At 41.3% G+C, this 21,018-nt stretch overlaps 2 protein-coding genes across 4 annotated transcripts in view; one reads left to right on the top strand and one right to left on the bottom strand.

Moving 5' to 3' along the window:
* Positions 1-7,931, bottom strand: part of col28a1b (collagen, type XXVIII, alpha 1b) — a 27,058-nt gene extending 19,127 nt beyond the window's left edge. Inside the window, exons 1-12 of one of the 3 annotated variants that reach the window (XM_026185088.1) lie at positions 7,875-7,931; positions 6,584-6,664; positions 5,928-6,064; positions 4,527-5,089; positions 1,931-1,951; positions 1,789-1,848; positions 1,632-1,685; positions 1,518-1,562; positions 1,391-1,417; positions 1,247-1,291; positions 1,123-1,167; positions 184-237 (exon numbers count right to left, since the gene is read on the bottom strand). In XM_026185088.1, the coding sequence (XP_026040873.1) occupies positions 184-237; positions 1,123-1,167; positions 1,247-1,291; positions 1,391-1,417; positions 1,518-1,562; positions 1,632-1,685; positions 1,789-1,848; positions 1,931-1,951; positions 4,527-5,089; positions 5,928-6,063 (1,050 nt within the window). In that variant the 5' untranslated portion in view covers position 6,064; positions 6,584-6,664; positions 7,875-7,931. Of the gene's footprint in view, positions 1-183; positions 238-1,122; positions 1,168-1,246; positions 1,292-1,390; positions 1,418-1,517; positions 1,563-1,631; positions 1,686-1,788; positions 1,849-1,930; positions 1,952-4,526; positions 5,090-5,927; positions 6,065-6,583; positions 6,910-7,874 lie in introns of those variants that run through there. The other 2 variants (XM_026185087.1, XM_026185089.1) reach the window with 2 other exon arrangements.
* On the top strand, positions 7,386-21,018 carry mios (missing oocyte, meiosis regulator, homolog (Drosophila)). The gene is made up of 12 exons (XM_026185091.1): positions 7,386-7,515; positions 7,920-8,783; positions 9,935-10,424; positions 11,496-11,594; positions 11,707-11,961; positions 13,250-13,419; positions 14,043-14,108; positions 14,188-14,346; positions 15,679-15,831; positions 17,229-17,433; positions 17,678-17,807; positions 19,508-21,018. The coding sequence occupies exons 2-12, from the start codon at positions 7,965-7,967 to the stop codon at positions 19,596-19,598; spliced, it is 2,637 nt and encodes an 878-aa protein (XP_026040876.1). The 5' UTR covers positions 7,386-7,515; positions 7,920-7,964; the 3' UTR covers positions 19,599-21,018.

Raw genomic sequence — 21,018 nt, 5'->3', positions numbered from 1 at the left:
CCTCGTTTTCTTTGTGACTCTTTAAATCAACTATTAAATTTCCTCTATTGCTCAGATATTTTTGTTCCTGCAATTTGCATTTGGGTGGCACATCAACTCTGTGAAGAGATTTTGTTGCAGTTTTAAAGGCTAGTCCAACCAAGCAGGAATGACAGAGAATCCATTGCATCTTGAGAAACTTACTTTAGAACCCGATGGGCCTTCAGGACCCACCTCCCCTGGTGGTCCTGGCGCTCCCTGCAAAAGAAATACACATTTACTCATTTATAACCTACATAATCTATAACCTTATATTTCACTTCTCAAATGAATCAAACAAAAAGCAGTCATGTATGAATCAAAAAGGAAGCCCCCACACTGTGTTACTGATCTGCAGGTCAAGACCAACCCACTGCCGCTGAATAAAAAATACAACAGGATTAAGATCGACATTCATGTCTTTCATGCCATTCGATTCTCATGCCTAGCTCATGAAACAACAAGGTTATACTGACACTGTGCCAGTAGCACAGAGGAGGAAGAGTGCTGCTGTGCGGCCAGGTCGCTGCACTAATCCCATCACACAAAGTCTGTTCCTGCAAAAGAATAATATCCTGCAAGCCTGGATTCACAGCTTTAGATAGCCCCAATGGTATCAGGATTACCCATAATCCAATATTCACATTCCATTAGTGCAAAGACGAATAAAAGACAAATTCCACTTCCATTTTTCATATTGAAGAGAATACCAACTGTCGGATGTCGACTTTTCAGGAGCCTGAGCGATGAGTTTTGAAAGTAATGGAACTTAAATTTTGACACTGAAAAATAGAAAATTGCTTGTGATTGAAAAAAGTCCAAATTCATTAAAAATCTGTTGTCTTTAAAGATGAATTATACCATTCGCAAAACAGTGGATGACAACTCAGTGACTCCATCTTGTATAAACAGTTGGTTTGGTTGCCTTCCATGAATTACATGGACATCTTTTTATCCTCTCTTTTCATGGATTCACAAGTGTGTGAATAATGTAGACAAAAAGTCAGGAAAGCCTCACAAAAATGTGGGATTTAAACCAGGGCCCATAATTGTCACAATTCAGTATAAAACAAAACCAGAACTGAGACTTGTGGCCACTCCTACCTGTGCTCCTTTTGGTCCTTGTGGGCCCGGAGGACCCTCTGGGCCCTGCAACATAAAACCTATGTCACTACATGGATAAAGTCTGGGGTGTTTACTGAAACATCTCAGAAAAAAATGACCATACAGTGTCACCCTTTTCCCCAGGAGTGCCACAGTCTCCTCTGTCCCCCTACAAGACCACACGACACAACGTTAGACCCTGCAGATATTTTCTGAGGACATGTTTCAATAGTGAGAACAGAGCAGCTGAAAGGTCACAGTCACTCACCTTGTTGCCTTTGTAACCTGTGCGGCCCTGCAAACAATTCAAACAGGTTAAAAACCGATGTTTCATCTCTTAACATGCTTGCTGTTTGGCAGTTGTGCAAAAACAAGGGACAAATCTGCTTTCTTACCGGTGGACCATCACTTCCAGGTGTGCCATTCAGCCCAGACTCCCCCTTTAAACAGAAGCCCACTAATTAAACACTGAAATATTTTAGAAAGACTTTCTTTGTGTCACGACTCACCCTCGCTCCTTTTTGACCAGCTGGCCCTCTGAAGCCTGGGTCTCCTTTTCTACCCTGGAAATATTACCAGTTTTAAGATGAAGCAATGATTAAGCTGTAAAGCTAATAGTGTTTTCCACTTATGAAACTCCTCAGTGTTTAGTTGCTGAAAACTCACAGGACTTCCTGGAGGACCTCTCTCTCCTCTTTCACACAGACATACTTGGGCCTGTGGACACTATCAGAGCGAGAAAAATATTATAAAGTCAGTGCAACCATTAGCCATACTAAATAGATGTTGACTTCCATTTAAGTCTTACCCCTTCATATGCAACTGCACCCTGTGGAAAAAAACAGAAGATAAAAAAAATGTGTCAGTTACGTCCATCTTTTATCTACAGTCTGAGTCCCACTGGGGAATGGTGCTAGTTGCTTGGCAGCAGATGTGTCCACCACTTTAAAGTATTTTAAAGTCAGTACTTTTCCCCTTTACCTTAAGACCTGTTAAAGTTTCCACTATGATCTGACTGGGTCCAAGTGACATCACAGGTGAATCCAAGCCTTCTGGCGAATGCTTTCATGGCTGTTTCTTTCTTTTTTGTGTGACCACACAGACTTATCTGAAGCAACACTACACACCAACTATGTCTTTTCTTTTTCCATTTCTGCAAGTGTACTTGGAAGAAATGTAACGACATTGCTTGTTTGTGTTGTCAGCAGCTGCCCATGTCTGTAACTTGTAACAGGATACTTTCATCATATCTAGATAAAGGATCTAAATATTTCTGTTTGCCATGAACTATGCAAATAATTTAGTAGTGATTTTCAGACTTGTGTGTAGTTTTACTCTTCATGAAATACTATCTGCAGGACACTTGGTACTGCACAGAACCTGAAAATCATCTCTACAGCTGTGTTCACATCATTATTTCCAGTGAACTAACCCCAACTGGTTTTTGGTTACCCTGTGACAACACATACAGAAAGATATAAAAATGCAATATGCTAAAAGAAACCTCTACAGCAAACAATGAGAACAAACAACTTTGGGCTTTGAGCACAAGATGAAAACTGAAAATCTGTCATTGTTAATGTTAACATTTCATGGTACAATTTTTAAATAATAATTAATCTAATTATGTGAACTCAACCTAAGCTTTTGGGGCACTTGGGTGCCTGGGTGCCAACTCAGCATAGCAGGTAAGTAACCTCTATAAGCTCTATAAGTTCTACATTTGGTAAAACTGGGTACTGTCCTCTGTCATGTAGCTGTCTCTGTTTTGGAAGTGCTAAATGTGATTGAATAAAATGGCACATTAATGAAAAGCAGAACAAGCCATGCCAGTCTCTCAGACTAGCCGTGACCTCCTGCAGATATTTGACATTTCTGGGTGCTGTGGAAAATGCAAAGCAGCCAGGAAAACACCCTCATGCAGACACAACTCTTACTTAAGATGTGAACCCGCTGTAAGGACAGCATGAGCATGAACAAGACTAAACAGAAGATGATCTCTGTAGCCCAGTTCCAGACACGGCATCTGATGTCAGTAATTTTAGGAGAGTATGCAGGATGTCAGATACCTATGTCCTATTCTATTAGAAGGAGCTGCTGAATTATAGGTATCAGTAGTACACCTTTGTGTTACAGTGACAGCAGTCACATTCTGGTTTCTTTTATTTTTTTAATTACAGTTAAGGTTTTTAAGACAAACTCTGATTTTCAAGATTGTTAAACTCTTTCAAAAAAGAGAAATTGAGTAATGTAGCATTAAAACATACATCAAAGCACAGGTTAATTTCTTCTGTTTGTACATAAACCTTTAATCTGTCAAAAGCTAAACTTTTACCTCTTTTAACACCAACCAGAGAAGAAGTGACTCGTTTAGGGCTTGTTGTGTTTAAACTACTTCTTTAGGGGTCACCACAGGGGTATTTAGAAATACCCTATACCTGGGCGACTCTCTGATAAGAGGTTATAAATTTTTATTTGTTATACTTTTATAATATTTGCCTGTCATCCACCCAATGCCATAAAGTTAGCATGCAAGCAGTTTGCCTGATAGTTCTAAGATACTTTCACTTATGACCTTTTAGGGTAGAAATGCTGAGCTTGTGTTTAGTGCATCCTCTGCTCTATTTACTAAGCAATTTAACCACCCAGTCAATTAAAATAGATTGTTAGCTACACTGTAGCGCTTGTCACCACTCTACTTTGCTGAGGCCAATGGCACAGCCAAGAACAAAGATAGCCCTTAATGGAAATTCATAAACTTTTTCTATGAGTGGTAAAAGAATTGAGGTAAATTAGGTGAAATGATTGGTTTAGTCTTGGACTTTGAGGTTTTACTATAAAGTTTAATGTGGACAATTGATATTTTAATATAAATTTATTTATTACATAACAATATTATGAAAACTTTCTCCTGTATCGTCTTGATGCATGCTCAACCACCCAGACAGGAAATCCCGAAAGGTTGATTCTCTTCGTCTGGACGTGGCATTTTCAGTGCTGTCACCTTATCTCAAGTCTGTTCTGGATTCAAACTTTCCAGAGACATTTAAGTTAACTGTATGAAGATGTGGCATAGATAAAGCTTTGAATAGTCGGTAGAACTCGATAGGTAGTACACAGTTCCAGCCCTTTTCCAAAACTTTCAAAGTAAAACAAGAAGTAACCAAGTAGCTGTGGTAGCACTCATATAGTATATTTTGTGTTTCCCTGGACTGAATCTATAGTCAGCGTCTTTATAATAAGCTTTTTTTTGTCATTCAGTAAGCTTTGTCAGGTCCTTCAATAACTGAAGTTTATTTCCAAGCACAACGTTTTCCAAAAAAGCATTTCACCACTCTGATGTGTCTCGACTCTGTACTGGCACCTCTGTGCCTGAGCTCATTTTACTTGAAGCCAACACTCACCATCTCTTTGAGCAGCTTCTCTTCTAGCTGAGAGTCGAGCATACTTTGGACAAACTGCTGAGCAGGTGTGCTGGCGATGGCCCGGAGCTTGGCATTATTCTGCTGGGCAATATCTGATAGCCCAACAGCAAAGAACTTTATGCCATGACCTTTGGCCTCCACAGCAGCTGCAATCACATCAGGGTTACGGGGATGATCGACTCCTTCTGTCATTAGCACCGCCACCCTCACGCTGTCCTTTGAGGTCTCATGCACCAGCAGCTGTGAGGCATTGGTGATGGCGTAGGTGGTATAGGTGCCGTGACCGATGTAGTTCATGGTGCTGACTTGACCGTGAAAATAGTCCAGGTCTTTCCAGGCTGAGAATCTGTGCTCTATGGATACAGTGCTGCTGTACTGCAGCGCAGCCATCCGCACCTTCATCGTCCAGCTGGGCACCTGCAGCATGGCGAGCCGGGTGCTGAAGCTCAACACGAAGGTCTTCTGTTTCTCGAACAGTGATATGGTTGCGCTCTCAGAGCTGTCCAGGATGAATGCCACTTCCAGTGAACATGTCAGACCTACTTGAGAGGGAGATCACAAAAACTGACATCAAGCTAGAAGTATTAGAAACAGGACTCATTTCAGGATTGGCACTCTGACACCTTTCTAACTTCTGTCCACAAATTCAGTCCCTTCTGCCAGCAGTCGGTATGTATCCATTACACTATCAAAAGTGCTCTAATGTCTCAAGCAACACTTCAAACAGCTGTGGATTCACGTGTAATCATGAATTCATGAAATATTCTGGAATAAACCTGATTCGGGGGAAATACCCACTCCCAAATTCCTAATACCAGATGCCACAGGAGACCTATAAAGGTCTTGTGTCCTGAGCTGTTTTGGCAGCATGAAGGGAAGCTACACAATAAATAATAAATACAGAGACTTAATGTTGTGGCAAGTCAGTGTAAGTGCATCTTGTGGAAAATTAAAGCAACAGTTTTGAGTAGTTCTACATTACTAAAACTGTCCAGTAAAGGCTCAAGGACCAAGTGAAAGACCCCAGATTGTCAACTTCCAACCTTAGAACTTACAGTTACTTTAGTTGCAGTTCCTCACTTCAACTGCAATGGGATCAGAGTTAGTGGTGTTTGTTTTTGTACTAAATGAAATCAAATTGCCACATGTATCCATCCATAATCCATCCATTTTTTTTACATTTAAAAAAAGACACTTAAAGGAAGGCATTGTGGGTGGATGACTTAAGAAATTCTCGTGTAGTTTTTTTTTTTACTTAAAATTTGATGACTCAACCATTTCACTGGCCTGATTTCACCATCCCTCACTCAACAATTTGTTCCCTCAGTGCAACATAGTGACTTTCACCACCAGCATGTGGAGACCTCATCTAAAAATTACCATTTCTTCCCTCATCTTGCAGCCTGTAGTTGTTCCTGCGCCCTGTCTTTCTCCTCTGGCCTGTGGCCTTGTGTAGGAGAGCCAGCAGCAGAAGGCAGACCCCGACTCCTCTGCTCAGGTTTCCCTTCAGCAACATCCTAACAGAGAAAAGAGGAGAATGTTAGGGGGGAAAGCAGTGTATGAAAGCACAATGGGTTATTTCATTTTTAATAGGATTCCTTTTACTATCATGGACACTGCTAACCACACCCAGTTGCAGATCCCAAAAAAGGGAGCTGTGTTCTGCATTTCACAGAAATGGCAGCAATTCTAATGGTATTAATTTGCTTAGATGACACCGTTCCTCCTACTGATAATGCGCTTTCTCAAATACTTACTATATTACAGTGCCAACAATATGTAAATGTGTGTAAAACCAGAATAATCTGTGCAAATATTTTTCTGTTAATAAGTTACAAATGCTGCAGAATCTAAACAATATCTTCATATAAAGTTAAACCTCTGCCAGGTGATTGAGAAAAGGACACAGCAACATACCTAGACTGGAGTGCAAAAAAACCTGAAGTTGCCATTCAAACTGTGACACCACGAGGTTCACTACTTTGCAAAAAAGTTTTACAAACAAAGCAAATATATATATATATATATATTATTACCTCGAATCTCATTTAGCTGCAGCCAGTGTTTGTAGTCCAGTCAGCTCTTTGAGAGGCATTTCTCCGCAGAACCCGGGGTCCCTATAAACCAGACTGAGATAAACTGAGGACCATCGCATGAGCTGATGTGCTGTGTGTGTGAGAGTGTTTGTAGCCGGGGGCCCTCCCTGGTGCAGCTCCAACATTTTAGTCCAGTGCAGCGCTTCATGCCTGACAGAAGGGATCCCATGAAAGTCTTGTGCGCATTGAGTCCGTGCACTAAAATCATTTAGATTTTAGAGATAAATAGCATTTGCAATAGTCATCACTCCAACCCATAAATAATGCATCTAAAAACCACTGCCAACATAAAATAAAGCAAACTACATTAGTTTGCAGAGATAAAATAATCTTAAAGTATTTTTTTCTCGGCATCTTTTTTTTCTTAACAAACTTGTCAGTTTTCTGGCTATCATGGGTTGGTTACTAAGGAAAATAGCTTGTTGTGCAAAAAAAATCCCAAATGAATTTCGTTCTCTTGCCTTTTCCACTCTCCCCCACTAATGTGAAAAGCAGATGAATTGTGGTCGTATGATACTCTTGTACAGCGCAGAAATCGACCTCATTTCAATAACATTGTCAGTCCGACAACTCAACTCGTATTGTTTAAATATATTTAATAAATTAATTAACTTAAATAGTGATTATCTGAAATAGCCTAATTCCTTATATAAAACTGTCTGATTTCGTTGACGTCTTTTCTCTTTCTTTTTTATTCACTTAGCACCCTCTGCTGGTAAACCACATCTTTAGCGGAACATGAAGTAGCTGACGTTGCTAATAACACGGACGTGTTTTGGTGTAACACACAACATCCGCTTTGGCTCCAGGTTGCCATGTGTATTTCAAGCTGTATCTCGTGCATTCCTATAAATCGTCTTTGTTGTGTTTATGTAAGTAAAACCTCTTCTCGAAGTGCTCAAACAGATGTTTTCGAGTGCTGGTTAAACTGGCGCGAGCGAAACGGTCACGCGCTTGCTCTCCCTTTACCTGTTAGCATTAGCTTAGTTTAGCTAGCATGTCAACAAACTTAAAAGTAGTACTATAACTGCCCACGGCAACTTTTTAACATGCTGGGCGTTAAATTCAAACCAACTGTGCTACACTTCCACACAGAGCTCAGGTTATGTTGACGGTTTGGTTCAGTGTATCATTACTTTAACATGTTAAAAAGATTTCTCAGAGCTGTCTGTTGTCCACCTTGCGACCACTGCACTCGGGGGTTGCCTAATATTTCTGCGCAGTCTCTGACCTTTGTTCATTTGCTCATTTGTGTGATAATCTGCCGTATTTTCAGGCTGGAGAGGTTAAACTTCCCTGAAAATCTACTAGCGTCTGAATCATGAGCGGTTCCAAACCCGACATCCTGTGGTCCCCCCACCACCCGGACCGCTACGTCATCTGCGACTCCGAACTGGGACTGTACCGGATCGGACCTGTGGGCAGCACAGAAGCCAAGGCTGGCACCCTACCACTCTCCGAGGAAACTGCTGCTACATTACTGGCCATCAACTCGGACACCCCTTATATGAAATGTGTGGCCTGGTACCCCAAGCACGAGCCGGAGTGTTTACTTGCCGTTGGCCAAGCCAACGGCAGAGTTGTGCTTACCAGCTTGGGCCAGAGCCACAACTCTGCATGCAAAGAGCTGGTGGGGAAAGAGTTTGTGCCCAAACACGCCCGCCAGTGCAACACTTTAGCTTGGAATCCCGTGGACAGCAACTTGTTGGCTGCTGGGTTAGACAAGCACAGAGCAGATTTCTCTGTCCTCATATGGGACATCAGCAGTAAGTTGTCCCCAGAGACCAGTGTAGCAGCTGAGAAGATTCGCCTTTCATCTGTCGATTTGGACTCTAGCACAGTGGTGACCAAGCCATTGTATGAGTTAGGCCAGAATGATGCTTGCCTCTCACTTTGCTGGCTGCTCCGTGACCCAAAGCTATTGCTGGCAGGCATGCACAGGAACCTGGCAATATTTGACCTGAGAAACACAAGTCAGAAAACGTTTGTAAACACAAAAGCCATCCAAGGTGTGACAGTTGACCCGCACTTCCATGACCGCGTGGCCTCTTTCTTTGAGGGGCAGGTGGCCATTTGGGATCTGAGGAAATTTGAAAAGCCTGTGCTCACACTGACGGAGCAGCCCAAGCCACTCACAAAGGTAGGATGGTGTTTGTTAGAAAACGAACTAAAGGCCACAGTAATAAGGATGCACTAATATACTAGCTTTGTGTATTGGCCATGTAAATGTTCAGCCTTCTGCATTTATTAACATCGCAAAGTTTGCAAGTTCAGTTTCAGTGAAATAAAGGTCAGCATGACAAGTGGCTGGTTTAAAAACAAGTGATAGCATATGACATATGGCTTCTTATCTGGCTGTGACTCCTGTGTCAAAAATGATGTGACATGATCATATTTTACAACCCGGAATTTGAAAATACTTAAGGAACTAAAATCATGACAATGAGTGGGTTTAAAGTTGATTCAATTGCAGTTAAAAAAAACACACAGTTTGTTTATTTTTATCTCTGAAATTTTCATGTGGTTATCTCATTTTCTCATGAAGTTATGAGGGTCAAAGATGCTGGAAATTTTTTTGTTTGTAACTTGGCAAAATATTTTCTTACTATTAAGGTACTATTCTGTGTGGCTGCATTACATATACTAAAATTGTTGTACCAGTTAGCTGATTCTGGCAGGGTCAAGTGGGAGGCACAGATTGATTTTTCAGGGAATAACCTCTGGTCATTCCATGCCTCTCCTGCAGTTGCTCAATGCCCCACATTCTGAGAACCACTGGTTCTATGAGAAAATAAGATGTCAGCTTGTTTGTAACCTGTCAATTTTAGATTGCCTCAATCAGGCGTGTCTAACTCCAGGCCTCAAGCCCCAGTGTCCTTCAGGTTTTAGATATCACCCTGGGTCAAGACACCTGAATCAAATGATTAGTTCATAACCAGGCCTCTGGAGAGCTTCAAGACATGTTGAGGTGGTAATTTAGCCATTTGAATCAGCTGTGTTGGATCAAGGACACATCTAAAACCTACAGGACACTGGCCATCGAGGCTTGGATTGGACACCCCTGGCCTAAATGTTCAAAGACAGAGTGATGAAATGCTCACATAATTTTAAACTCTTTACTTTTTTTTTATCACCAAGTCCTGTTTCATTTAAATGAAAAAAGAGGGAATAAATGATATCAAAAACAAGATTAAGATGCATTAAAAAGGTTTATATAAGCTCAGTCAGGGCATGCTTATTCAGTAGAAGTCTTCTTATTATAGCTGATAAAATTCTGCATTTTGTTCTCAGGTGGCATGGTGTCCAACCCGTACTGGCCTACTGGCCACGCTGACACGTGACAGCAACATTATCCGCCTGTACGACATGCAGCACACTCCCACGCCCATAGGTGATGAGACGGAGCCCACCATCATTGAGCGCAGTGTGCAGCCCTGTGAAAGTCAGATTGGCAGCTTTGCTTGGCACCAGTCCTCCCAGAACCGCATGGTGGTGGTGTCAGCAACCAACCGTGTCATGACTGACTTCACGGTGTTTGAACGTATCTCACTGGCATGGAGCTCCACAACTTCTCTCATGTGGGCGTGTGGCAGACACTTGTACGAGTGTGTTGAGGATTCAGCTGAGGGAGTGGAGAGTTTGATCGAGAAAGACATTGCTACTAAAATGAGGGAAAGGGCTCAGTCCAGGTACGGACATGATACCGTCCAGGTGTGGAGGAACCATTTGCTGGCGGGTGGGAAGGATCCCCAACTTAAGTCTTTATGGCATGATCTGTTCTATATCCTTTCAGGTGATAAAATGATGGAAATAGCTGCATGATGGCTTATTGATAATCTGTTTAATGGCAGAGATAAACAGTCAGCCACCTGTTGAAACTGTATGCAGGGCAGGTTATTTTTATTACTTTACAAAGCAGCAGTGAAGTGCTTCATTGCTCTGATGATGGTTCTCCTCATCTGAAGGTTTCTCCTCTAAAGACTATATGGAGTAGAGATTTGTATTATTATTATTATTATTACATCAAAATGTAACCTTTTAATTTAGTTGAGTAAAGAATTCAATGTTTAAAAAGGTTATCATATAAAGCCTATAATGGGCATAATAACACCTTTCGAGAGCTTTCAATCTTCTTATCGAACATTTGGCAAGTAAAGTCAAAAAGGATTGTAAAATTACTTCCAAATTGAGTTATTAATGTTGATTCACTGATTAATTAGGTTTTGAATCATTTTTGGTTGCATTTAACCTCTTAAGACCCGAACTCTGCCACGGCATGCATTTTTAATTTCTCTTTGATATTTGGGCTGATTGGGACCTGATGAATGTAAAAACAAAGAATTACCAGATTTTCTTTTTTTTTTTTTTTAACCTAATTTTTGTTTCTAAGAAAAATGAGTTCCACATATGAGGATATTCCTTTAAAGTTTTGATAGAACAGTAGCAGTATAATGTCCTCGTAAGTGGATATCGGGCCCTTGTAGAGCAAAATTGAGCATTTTGGTCTAAATAACCCAAAATGTGATGTCCACATATGTGGACGCCAGGTCCTAGGAGGTTAAATAAATACATTGAATGCTTCTGAACATCCTCAGATGGTGATAGATTAAAATGTGGGGCAGCGCCCCCTGGTGGGACATAATGTCACTCTAGGCAAGGCTTGAATAACTAGGAAAAAAATGAATGAATGAAAACGATTTATAACCATAGTAAAAATATTAACACATTATTTATTTTTGTCCTTGTTCAAAGGACAAAAATAATTAATGATTAATGTTGTAGATGCCTTGTTATGTGCCTGTATTATGTTGCATGGACTGCACACTGTTACTGTTTCCTATGCAAGTATCACATATGAAACAGTGTGCGGAGGATATGGAGCTAAAACTTCAGGGGAACGTACAGTCTGTGGTTTATTCTGGGATTAAGAACATTGTCAAGACAACCTCAGGTAAAACAAATAACCAACTGATTGTCTGTGCCACAGGACACTTCACAGTAACTGTGTTTATTTGAAATTTCATACACTGAAAAACTGACTTCCTGTGTTTGTGGTCCCAAAGGGACAACCGAAAGCCGCAGGTGTTGGAGTGGCTCGGACCGGCAGACAGATGTGCCGCGGTACCACAGCGAGGAGCGCTGCCTTGCCTTGCGGCTCTGTGGCTGGATCAGCAGGGGGACTGACACAGATGTGGAGAACTTCCTGCGATCACTGGAACAGGAACACGAGTGGGAGCGGGCGGCTGCTGTCGCTCTGTTCAACCTGGACATCCGGCGGGCAATCCAGATCCTCAACAAGGGAGCCATGGCAGAGAAAGGTGAGCTTTTAGGGATGAGAGGAAGGCGAGAGAAAGTAATTTAATAAGGGGAGATACTTTAGACAGACTACATAACTGTACATGTATCAAGTATATGTAATTGTAATTGTTTGGCCTTTAAAATGTAAGAAAACAATGATAAAATCCTAATCACAGCTTTTCTATTACTTCCATGTTGGCTTGTTTAATTTGAACAAGCAGTTATTGATGAAAATTGTGTTCGACATCAAGCAAACTCTTGAAAAATGAAATGAAGTCTTTGAAAAAAGGGGAATTTCATTAATGTAACAGCAGGAAACACGTTTTTTTACACAAGTTTAATGAAAATGGAGAGAGAAGGCTGCTGTTTACACACGCCTTAACTGAGGAAAAAAATTACACCAATGTAGGTCAAACGCTTTTCTGTTGTGTGCACTAATGAGTGCTTCCTGAGTAAGACTGACAGGGTGATTCATTAGATAAGATGTGTCAACAGAGCCATCTCAGGACTTTCAACGTTGCAGCTCTAACTTACAATGTATTGATTCCAATGTACAACCTTAAACCAACATTTTGTTATACCAGAGTAGTTCAGTTAGGTATTTTCCGAGCCTCACCCGGTCATATATCTAGAGGTAATAATATGTAATAAAAACTGTGTTGTATAGAGACTTCTGTTAGGGTTTATGATAGGTCTTACGTTGGGAGGCAAAGTCATTAAAAGTTCTTTTCTTTAGCAAGAAATTGCAGTTTAAATTTGAACTAAAGCCCACGGTATAACAAAAGGGATATGGAGCTGGTTTTGGATAGGTTAACCTTAAAAAAAAGAAAAGTAGGACACTTTTTTCCCCCCTCCAAGCAATAAAACATCACCTTGAACAGCTGCCATAACCTTTTTCACACATGCACTGCAGCCGTGAGCACTTTTACATATTACCTCATGTATGACAACTAAAATGCCCACTGCAGTAAGAGCAGAGTTTAAATGGACCTAACCTGCCAGCTTCCCAATGTTTTGTCCATTTGTGTCCAATGAGTGGGTGTCAAGTGTTCTGCTTTCTGCAAGCTCTACCCCTAAACTGAGCCGAACATTTCCAGTAGTGAGGATGTGTCCGAAGCAGATTACTTCCTGCTGGGTGCTACATGTGCGAAAGGACAACTGTGGAAAATATTCTGACATGTTTTTTCCAACATTAATCTGGCTTCATTTGTGAAAATAGCTTCATCCTCTTTTTCAGATGTGCTGCTCTTACAGTGAAGACTACAGACTGTAAATAAATCTGCTTCTTTCACTTCATATTACTCACAGGTGACCTGAACCTGAATGTGGTTGCCATGGCTCTGTCAGGCTACACTGACGAAAAGTCGTCCCTGTGGAGAGAGATGTGCAGCTCTCTGAGGCTGCAGCTGAAGAACCCCTACCTCTGCATCATGTTTGCCTTTCTCACCAGTGAGCCTGGAGCCTACGATGGCGTGCTGGTATTGGATCTCTTTAATATCACGAACATTTGAACGCTAGAAAAAAAAACTTTTTTTTTCTAAGCACACTTTTCTCAACAGTGGCCCTTTTGTTCCCACTTCATAAAAGCAGTCAGGCATTCTTAATGCAGTGATGAATACTCGGGTAATACTCCAGTGGCGTTTAGTGGGAAAATCCTCAGGTGCACAGGAAAAGATATGTTTTACGTTTCCGTCATAAAACACCTCTATGAAAAAGGAGTCTGTGCCCAGAACACAGTGTTGGTTTCTGCTTTTTTCCTCCTGCAGCTGCTCAGATTCTGGCCTCTGGCTCCTCTCACTGTTATTTATGTCTGTAGACCTTTTCCTGGCAGAAAGTGATAAGAGGATTTATGCAGTCACTTTGACTTTGTTTCTTGCCATCTTTGCTTTGAGAATTGATTATTTGTCACAGATGATTTGTTTCTCGCAGCACTGTGGGTCAGAACAGGGTCACAAACACAGTTTTCTGTGCCAGTTTCAGTAGGAAGACTTTGACTCTTTAATGTAAAAAGTATCCACTATACTGAAGCTTCACCCCCTCCAAATAGTGACAGAGAGACAGATATTAAAAGGGAAGATATGATTCTTTGTTTGTGTTTCAGTATGAGAGCAGCGTGGCTGTGAGAGACCGAGTGGCCTTTGCCTGTATGTTTCTCAATGATGCACAGGTAACTGCAGAGTGAAGCTTTCAGCAGCAGATATAGTCTGAATATATCGCTGTTTGCTAACTTTGGATCTCTGCTGCAGCTGCCACGATACATAGACAGACTAACCCTTGAGATGAAGGAGGCGGGCAACCTGGAGGGCATTTTGCTCACCGGACTAACTAAAGATGGCGTGGATCTTATGGAGAGCTATGTGGACCGAACTGGTGATGTCCAGACTGCCAGCTTCTGCATGCTGAAGGTACAGAGACAAATTACACAGAACTGCTTATTTTTACACTCATTCACACAAACCTGCTTAGAATGGAGAGGGCACATGAGATTTGAGAATGAGCCTCTATTGTATAAGTTTCTTTGTCAAGATGAACAGTAGCTCTGTCAGCCAGACAAATAATACACACACACAGATACACAAAGCAAAATAAGTACGTCAGACTGAGCAAATAGCTTTTGGCACAGATTTGCGCTCTGATTGTTGTACGGAAATTTATTCTCACAATTTATTCTCTTTCTTTTGCATTTTGCATATTTTAATTTTTAACTATTTTGTGTCAAAAAATTCAGTTCCACCTTTTTGGACTGCAGTTGGCGATGTTAGTTCTTATTCTGTTCTGCTGTCAAGTTAGCTTTATGTCGGTGTATGTCAACCAGCTCTCCACCTGCTGGCCTGGTCAGAGTGGCCCACCAGCTGGAAGGAGGATATTTCAGAGCAAGATGGTTGGCAGTGACTGAACTTTCAAAATACGAGCATGTTTAGTAAATTAATGATAGATGGTGTTAATTTCTTGCATCATACTTGGATGGTTTGCTCTCACAGAGTTTGTTTGAGAAACACTAATATGAATGCAAAAACATCCAGAATTGGATGTTTTTTGCATAAGTACTACATGTGTCATAAGTACTACATGTGGTTTAGTTATGGAAGCTGAGTAGCACAAAGGAGGCAGTGGTGAATGCCCTGAAATATAACCACACATCAGATAGTCTGATATGATCGGACTTTTGCATTCTCGAGTGCAACCCTGTCCCTGCAGTGCATATGTGAAAGCTGCCACTGTGTCTAAAAACTATGCTGCCCTCATTCTAATTTTCTCATTCTGGCTGTTGTGAACTACTCTCATAATTAAACAAACACTAGAGTGCATCAAATAAAGAGAAAGGAGCTGTCTGTCTGACCATACACTTTGAAAGATCAGTGCACATGCTAAAACTTGCCTCTTTGTTTGTGAAAGTTCACAGCTAACACCTACTGTAACAATACAAGTAACAGCCTCGGTGGAGCTGCTTGCTGCTGTGCACTTGTTTCTGGTACAGTAACACTAGAGACATCAAAGTGGCTGACCAGGTCTGTAACCTTTCATGCTGTAAAACAGCTCTCTGGGTTTTCTTCATTTTATTTTCTTGTTCTAACCTGCTTGTGAAAAGACAAAAGCTGCCTACAGCTACAGAAATGTCGTACCTCACATACATATTTAACTAGTAGAGATGAGAAGAAAGGGCATGGCTGCCTTCCCAAGCAGAACCCCCGCTGAAGTTGAAATGTCTTACAAGCCTAAATAATCTCTCTCTACAGGGTTCTCCGGGCGAAGTGCTGAAAGACCCTCGAGTCCAGTGTTGGATTGAAAACTACCGCAACCTGCTGGACGCTTGGAGATTCTGGCACAAACGAGCTGAGTTTGATATCCACAGAGGCAAGCTGGACCCCAGCTCCAAACCACTAGCCCAGGTGATTTAATGCTGAAATCGATATAGTGTAACTTCACCCACATCTCAGATTCCAACCGCTCAATGCATAGGTTTGAAATATGCTAAAAACGGCAAGAACCAGAGAGGGAGTGCCATCTCCAACTGTGCATTGAAATGTGAAGGGAAAGAATGTGGTATAGTGGTTCATCACAAAATCAAGTTATTGACTGATTCCGTGGTGACATTATATTATCTGAAAATGATAACAGTTTAACATAGACTGTATATGAATGATGGAAGTAGCCACATTGACCTGATTCGTGGTTTTGGACTTGTGTATTTTGATGTCTTGAAATTCGTGCTAACAGACTAGTAAAACACCCACTTTACAGTTGTTGTTAAGGTAAAACTATCTGTAAAAACCAGGCTTTCCTGGCTTTTTTGTACATTTTAAGATAGAACTAGTACTTGATTTTAGAGCAACCACAGCCATTACAGGAACAGTCGATTCTGTCACTTCTGCATTTTGCTGTTTGGACTTTACAGACTTCAACCATGGAGGGACAGGACAAGTTGTACATCCCCCGATTGGAGGATGGTTACAGTCTTTTTTTGGCACTATAGTGTCATCCCAAAGAATCGACTCAGTCGCTTTGCTTTGTTTCAGGAAGATTTGAAAGATGAAGTGGGTTAAAGCTATTGTCAACCCATGAAATGCCAGTTTTTATAAATTTGATATTAGTACCAGCATTGACATATTTCATCACCGTACAGTTGTTGTTGTTGTTGTTTAGTTAAAAAAATGTTAGAGGTGAAATTTGATACGTTTTTATTCTCTCAGTAAAACAGTGTTAAAGTGTCCTGTCATAAAATCACATGACGTGATCCAGCACCTGCACGCTCAAAGCAGTCTGTCTTGTTTCTGTGTTTGTTCTTGTTTCTTACTGTATTACGTACAACTACCCTTATATGAAAGTAGGACGGTTGTGCTGTTTATTACACTACAAGTAGAGTTTGTACCAAGCTCATAACACCCACAGCTCTCCTCTGTTTCTTGTCATAAAACCTGGTGGTATAGTCAGTATAGTCTGTGCTGTTTCTCCTTTTGTATTGGAGAAATCTGTTCCTGATACTATGCATACTCCACATTGGTTGATATTTTTTTTAAGTAATTAATGTTTTTTTCAATAGATTCTGGTATTAAAGGGTTTTTTAACATGTGATTACATCTAAGCTAAATCTTGGCAGTGCTTCATTGCATTGCTGAAATTCCAATAATCACTCTTACGCCTGTTGGAATTATTGCTGTATTATCAAGTACTTATCTCACTCTTCCTTAAAAATAAAATCCAGACAGCTGGTCTGCATGCGGCTGTTGGTTTTACCTTCATGTTCACCGGGTCTTATCAGCCGACCTTTGTGTTTGTTCTTTGGCAGGTGTTTGTGAGCTGCAACTTCTGTGGGAAGTCCATCTCCTACAGCTGCTCCACAATACCTCACCAAGGCCGCGGCTTCAGCCAATATGGTGTCAGCGGCTCACCCACCAAGTCAAAAGTCACAAGTTGCCCTGGCTGCAGGAAACCGCTGCCACGCTGTGCCCTCTGCCTCATGAACATGGGCACACCTGTTTCCAATTGCCAAGGTAAACTGGACTATGTGGACAGATGCTCAGCTGATATTTCCAGTAACAGGCACACATCTTGGAGCAGCTTAAGTGGCTGTAACACTTAACTGAGCATTTACCTGAGTTAATGTGTGGACTTTGATCTGCATTTAAGCACAGGTAGCACCTGGACATTTAGTGTCAAGCCTTTTCTCCTTATTGCTCATAATAGGATAACATTATAACTTTACTGATATTTTATTTCTTTTTTGTTTTTTTGCAGGAACTGGTAAATCAGATGAAAAAGTGGACCTGACAAGGGAGAACAAACTGGCTCAGTTTAATAACTGGTTTACCTGGTGTCACAACTGTCGACATGGTGGCCATGCTGGCCACATGCTCAGCTGGTTCAGGTAGGAGGGATGCATGTGCTCAGAAACTCTTCAGACGCATCTGCTGCTGAAGTTCATGTTTTTATTTCTTTAACATAAACAATAAATAACCTCTGAACAGTCTCTCTTAAAGTTTGCTAAGAAGTTTTGCATTGTGTCATATGAAGTACTTTTACAAAATCAATCATAGCCAAAAAAAGAGGTAGAAAAATTAAATGAATGCTGAAAGATATGCAGCACTTAAGCAAGTCGGGTCAATTTATTTATGTAACAGATTTACAAAACAGGCATTGACCAAAGTGGTGCACAGCATGTGATTTAAAAAAAAAAAAAAGGAAGTCATCCTAGAAACAACTTAGAAAATGGTATTACAGATTACAAGGGGGCAGACAAAGAATCAACAAAAGACACAGTTAATAACTTAGACGTAGACCGACATTAGAATAAATTTGGCTTCAGTCAAGATTTAAATGCAGTTATTGAGGCAGATGATCTGAAGGGGATGGCTGTTCCAGAAAGTCAGTCTGATGCCTGAACCTACTAACTTCTGAGCTAATCAGTTCACTTTTTAACAGCTCTAATAGATACTCGGTGTGAGCAAAATAATTTAAAAATAAATCTCGCATTACACTGGAAACCAAATTTTATTTTAGTCTTTGTTCCCTTTGTATAGCTCTTCGGCTGTGTGGTGTAAAAGATTGCTGGAATTTACTGAAGGCAGAAGTTGCTCAGACACTATGAATAGGTAGAATGCTGTGTGGTTAAAATTTGGCTTTAACAAGAAAGGGAACAATGGCAGATTTCACCATGAAGAGGAAGAAGCAAAAAAAACCCCAAACGAAGCAACGAAAACAAGGCTAACATACAGAAGCACAAACAACAGTTCTGTTAGTTTTTCATTGTTTTTAACTGTGTTTTTGTATTTGAGTGAAGCCAAGTCTGTGCATATTGTGATTTCTGTCTTCTCTGCCAGGGGAGCTAACCTGGAGGACGAACAACAGCGCAAATACGAACAAGAGCAGCTTACATTACCACAATTTTTTGAGCCTGCTCCCTCGTGCATTAGTTTTTTAAAAATTATTATTTAGTTGTCGCCTTGTTTTTTTTGTTTTTTTTAGTTGTTTTTTTTTTTTTGTCAGAAGAAAATGGTCATTGACGAAGACTAGGACAGAAGTTACTGGTCACTGAAATTAGCTCTGGCGTAGCATTGTTGCACTACCATGTTGGAACCTGTAGGCTGAGTGTCTGCAGTGCAGTGATTATTATGGAAAGCAAAGTTTTTGTTCTGAACTTAATTTTTTTTAACTGTTACTTAACTGTAAGGGTAAATGTGTACCTCATACACCTAATATGTTCTTCTTCTGGTCCTTTGTGTATTTATGCCTCCTGCACCACAACCTGTTCTCATTTTCGTGCCTAATGCATGTTTCACAGCTTTTTCTAGTTTTCCTCAAAAAGTTGCCTGCTGTTATCTCCTACTACAAATGTAATACCAGTTTCAGTGTTTTCACTGCTTTATTTAAAATTACATTTAAAAGTAAAATTACAGGAATTTGTTCCACATACTCCAAACCACAGTTTCATTATCAAAAATCCAGAGAGACAGACATGCTGTGCTCTTTTGTTTTCTCTGAGCTGAGAGAGCTGTGCAAACTCTACACTAGCTTTTGTACACTTACCTGCATGTTTTGTTTTAACCGACCTTCATATGTGTGTTACAGAGACCACACAGAGTGCCCAGTGTCAGCGTGTACGTGTAAATGCATGCAGCTGGACACTACAGGGAATCTTGTGCCTTCAGACAGCAGCTAAACAGGAGACGCCTGTCAGGAACTGAGGCCAAACACCAGCAGGTTCACCTCTGCAATCGGCAGCCAACAATGGGGCGACGGTGGCAGCGATGTCCTTTTCTAAACGGGCTGCTTGAATTGAATAGAATGAAATGATGTTAAGTTATATAGTCTAGTGAATGTAACATTGTAACTGAGCCCTGTATTAAGAAGGGAGGCAGTGTGTGTGACTGATCTGACTAATTGAATCAATGACCGAAAGGGAGCGAATGCACACTCGATGTTCTGCTAATGAAAATCAAACACAAGAGGCTCTGTTGCATTCAGCCTCTTCCAGTTTAGCCTGAATCAGGAATCTTGTGATTTATAGTGATCTCTTACAAAAAAAAAAAGTTTTCCACTCACACATCAGAATGTAAAGATGTAATCACAGGTGCCAATATGTCTGAGCTACATTTGTTGGCTCTTGTTTTAATACGCTGTACTGTATAACGTCTGTGTTACAAAGGATATTCACATACCTCATCAAAGCATTGTTCGGGGTAAAGGACGGTACCCCGGGTGACGGTGGGGAGTTTAGCACACAATAACAGTCTTCTTGCTCTCTTCATGTTCCTCTTTGCCACTCTGCATCTGGCATTGTGGAGGGCAGGGGCAGTGCGGGTGGGGTGGCTAGGGGAGGATGAGGAATTGGAGAAAGTAGGAGTGGTGATGGGTGAGGCGGAGAGTGTGGGGAGGGTGCGTCTTTATTCACCAGCCCACTCCAGGCCTGTGGTCTATGAAAGAAGCGCCCCAGAAAACAGCAGCTGCTCGGCACTCTGACAAGACCCTCCAGATTGTTCCCCTCATAAAGAACCTCAGCTGCCGGAACACTATTGACTCAAAGAGAGGGCGAGCGAACAGAGCCCGAGCCTTGCACACCCCCTCCTGCACCCTGTGCACACACACTTGCCCTCTCTTTCTTTCTCTCTCCCTCTGGTGTCCAAATTGCACCCAAAAACTATGCATACCACACATCAATCCAAGGATGGGCGCTGTCTGTGGTGGGGGGAGCGGCTGTGTGTAAACCACATTGTAAATGGGCTTTCTCTCTTTCTCTGCCACCCTCCCCGCACAGTCACTAACCCAAGGAGGCATTGTAAGTGAGAGGCGGTCTGCACTAGAGCTGGCTAAATCACTTAGTCATGGAGTGAGGAGGAGGAGGTGGTGATGGTGATGGTGATGGGAGGGGGGCACAGGAACTACTGTATGCTGCTTTCACCAGAATCTTTTTCTCAGTGTGGGAGGTTTATAAGTCTGCGTGCCCTTTTGTGAACTGTTTTGGAGTGGAGCTGACAAATTGGCAAGTCGTGTAGCATCCCGAAAACAGATTGGCTGGAATTTCATCCTTTCACTGTTTCTTGTGTTTTCCCTTTGAAATAAATTCTGACTGACAAATTAGA

Source organism: Astatotilapia calliptera, chromosome 11 (assembly GCF_900246225.1).
Source record: "Astatotilapia calliptera chromosome 11, fAstCal1.2, whole genome shotgun sequence".
In the NCBI taxonomy this organism is placed as follows: Eukaryota; Metazoa; Chordata; class Actinopteri; order Cichliformes; family Cichlidae; genus Astatotilapia; species Astatotilapia calliptera.
This window is presented reverse-complemented; position numbering and strand designations above follow the sequence as displayed.

What these genes read in the sequence shown, in the direction of transcription:
- mios (XM_026185091.1), top strand. Translation starts at nt 7,965, where the DNA reads ATGAGCGGTTCCAAACCCGACATCCTGTGGTCCCCCCACCACCCGGAC. An exon ending in GGGAGCCATGGCAGAGAAAG is followed by an intron (nt 11,962 to 13,249) that starts GTGAGCTTTTAG and finishes TATTACTCACAG; the next exon opens with GTGACCTGAACCTGAATGTG. An exon ending in GCTCCAAACCACTAGCCCAG is followed by an intron (nt 15,832 to 17,228) that starts GTGATTTAATGC and finishes GTTCTTTGGCAG; the next exon opens with GTGTTTGTGAGCTGCAACTT.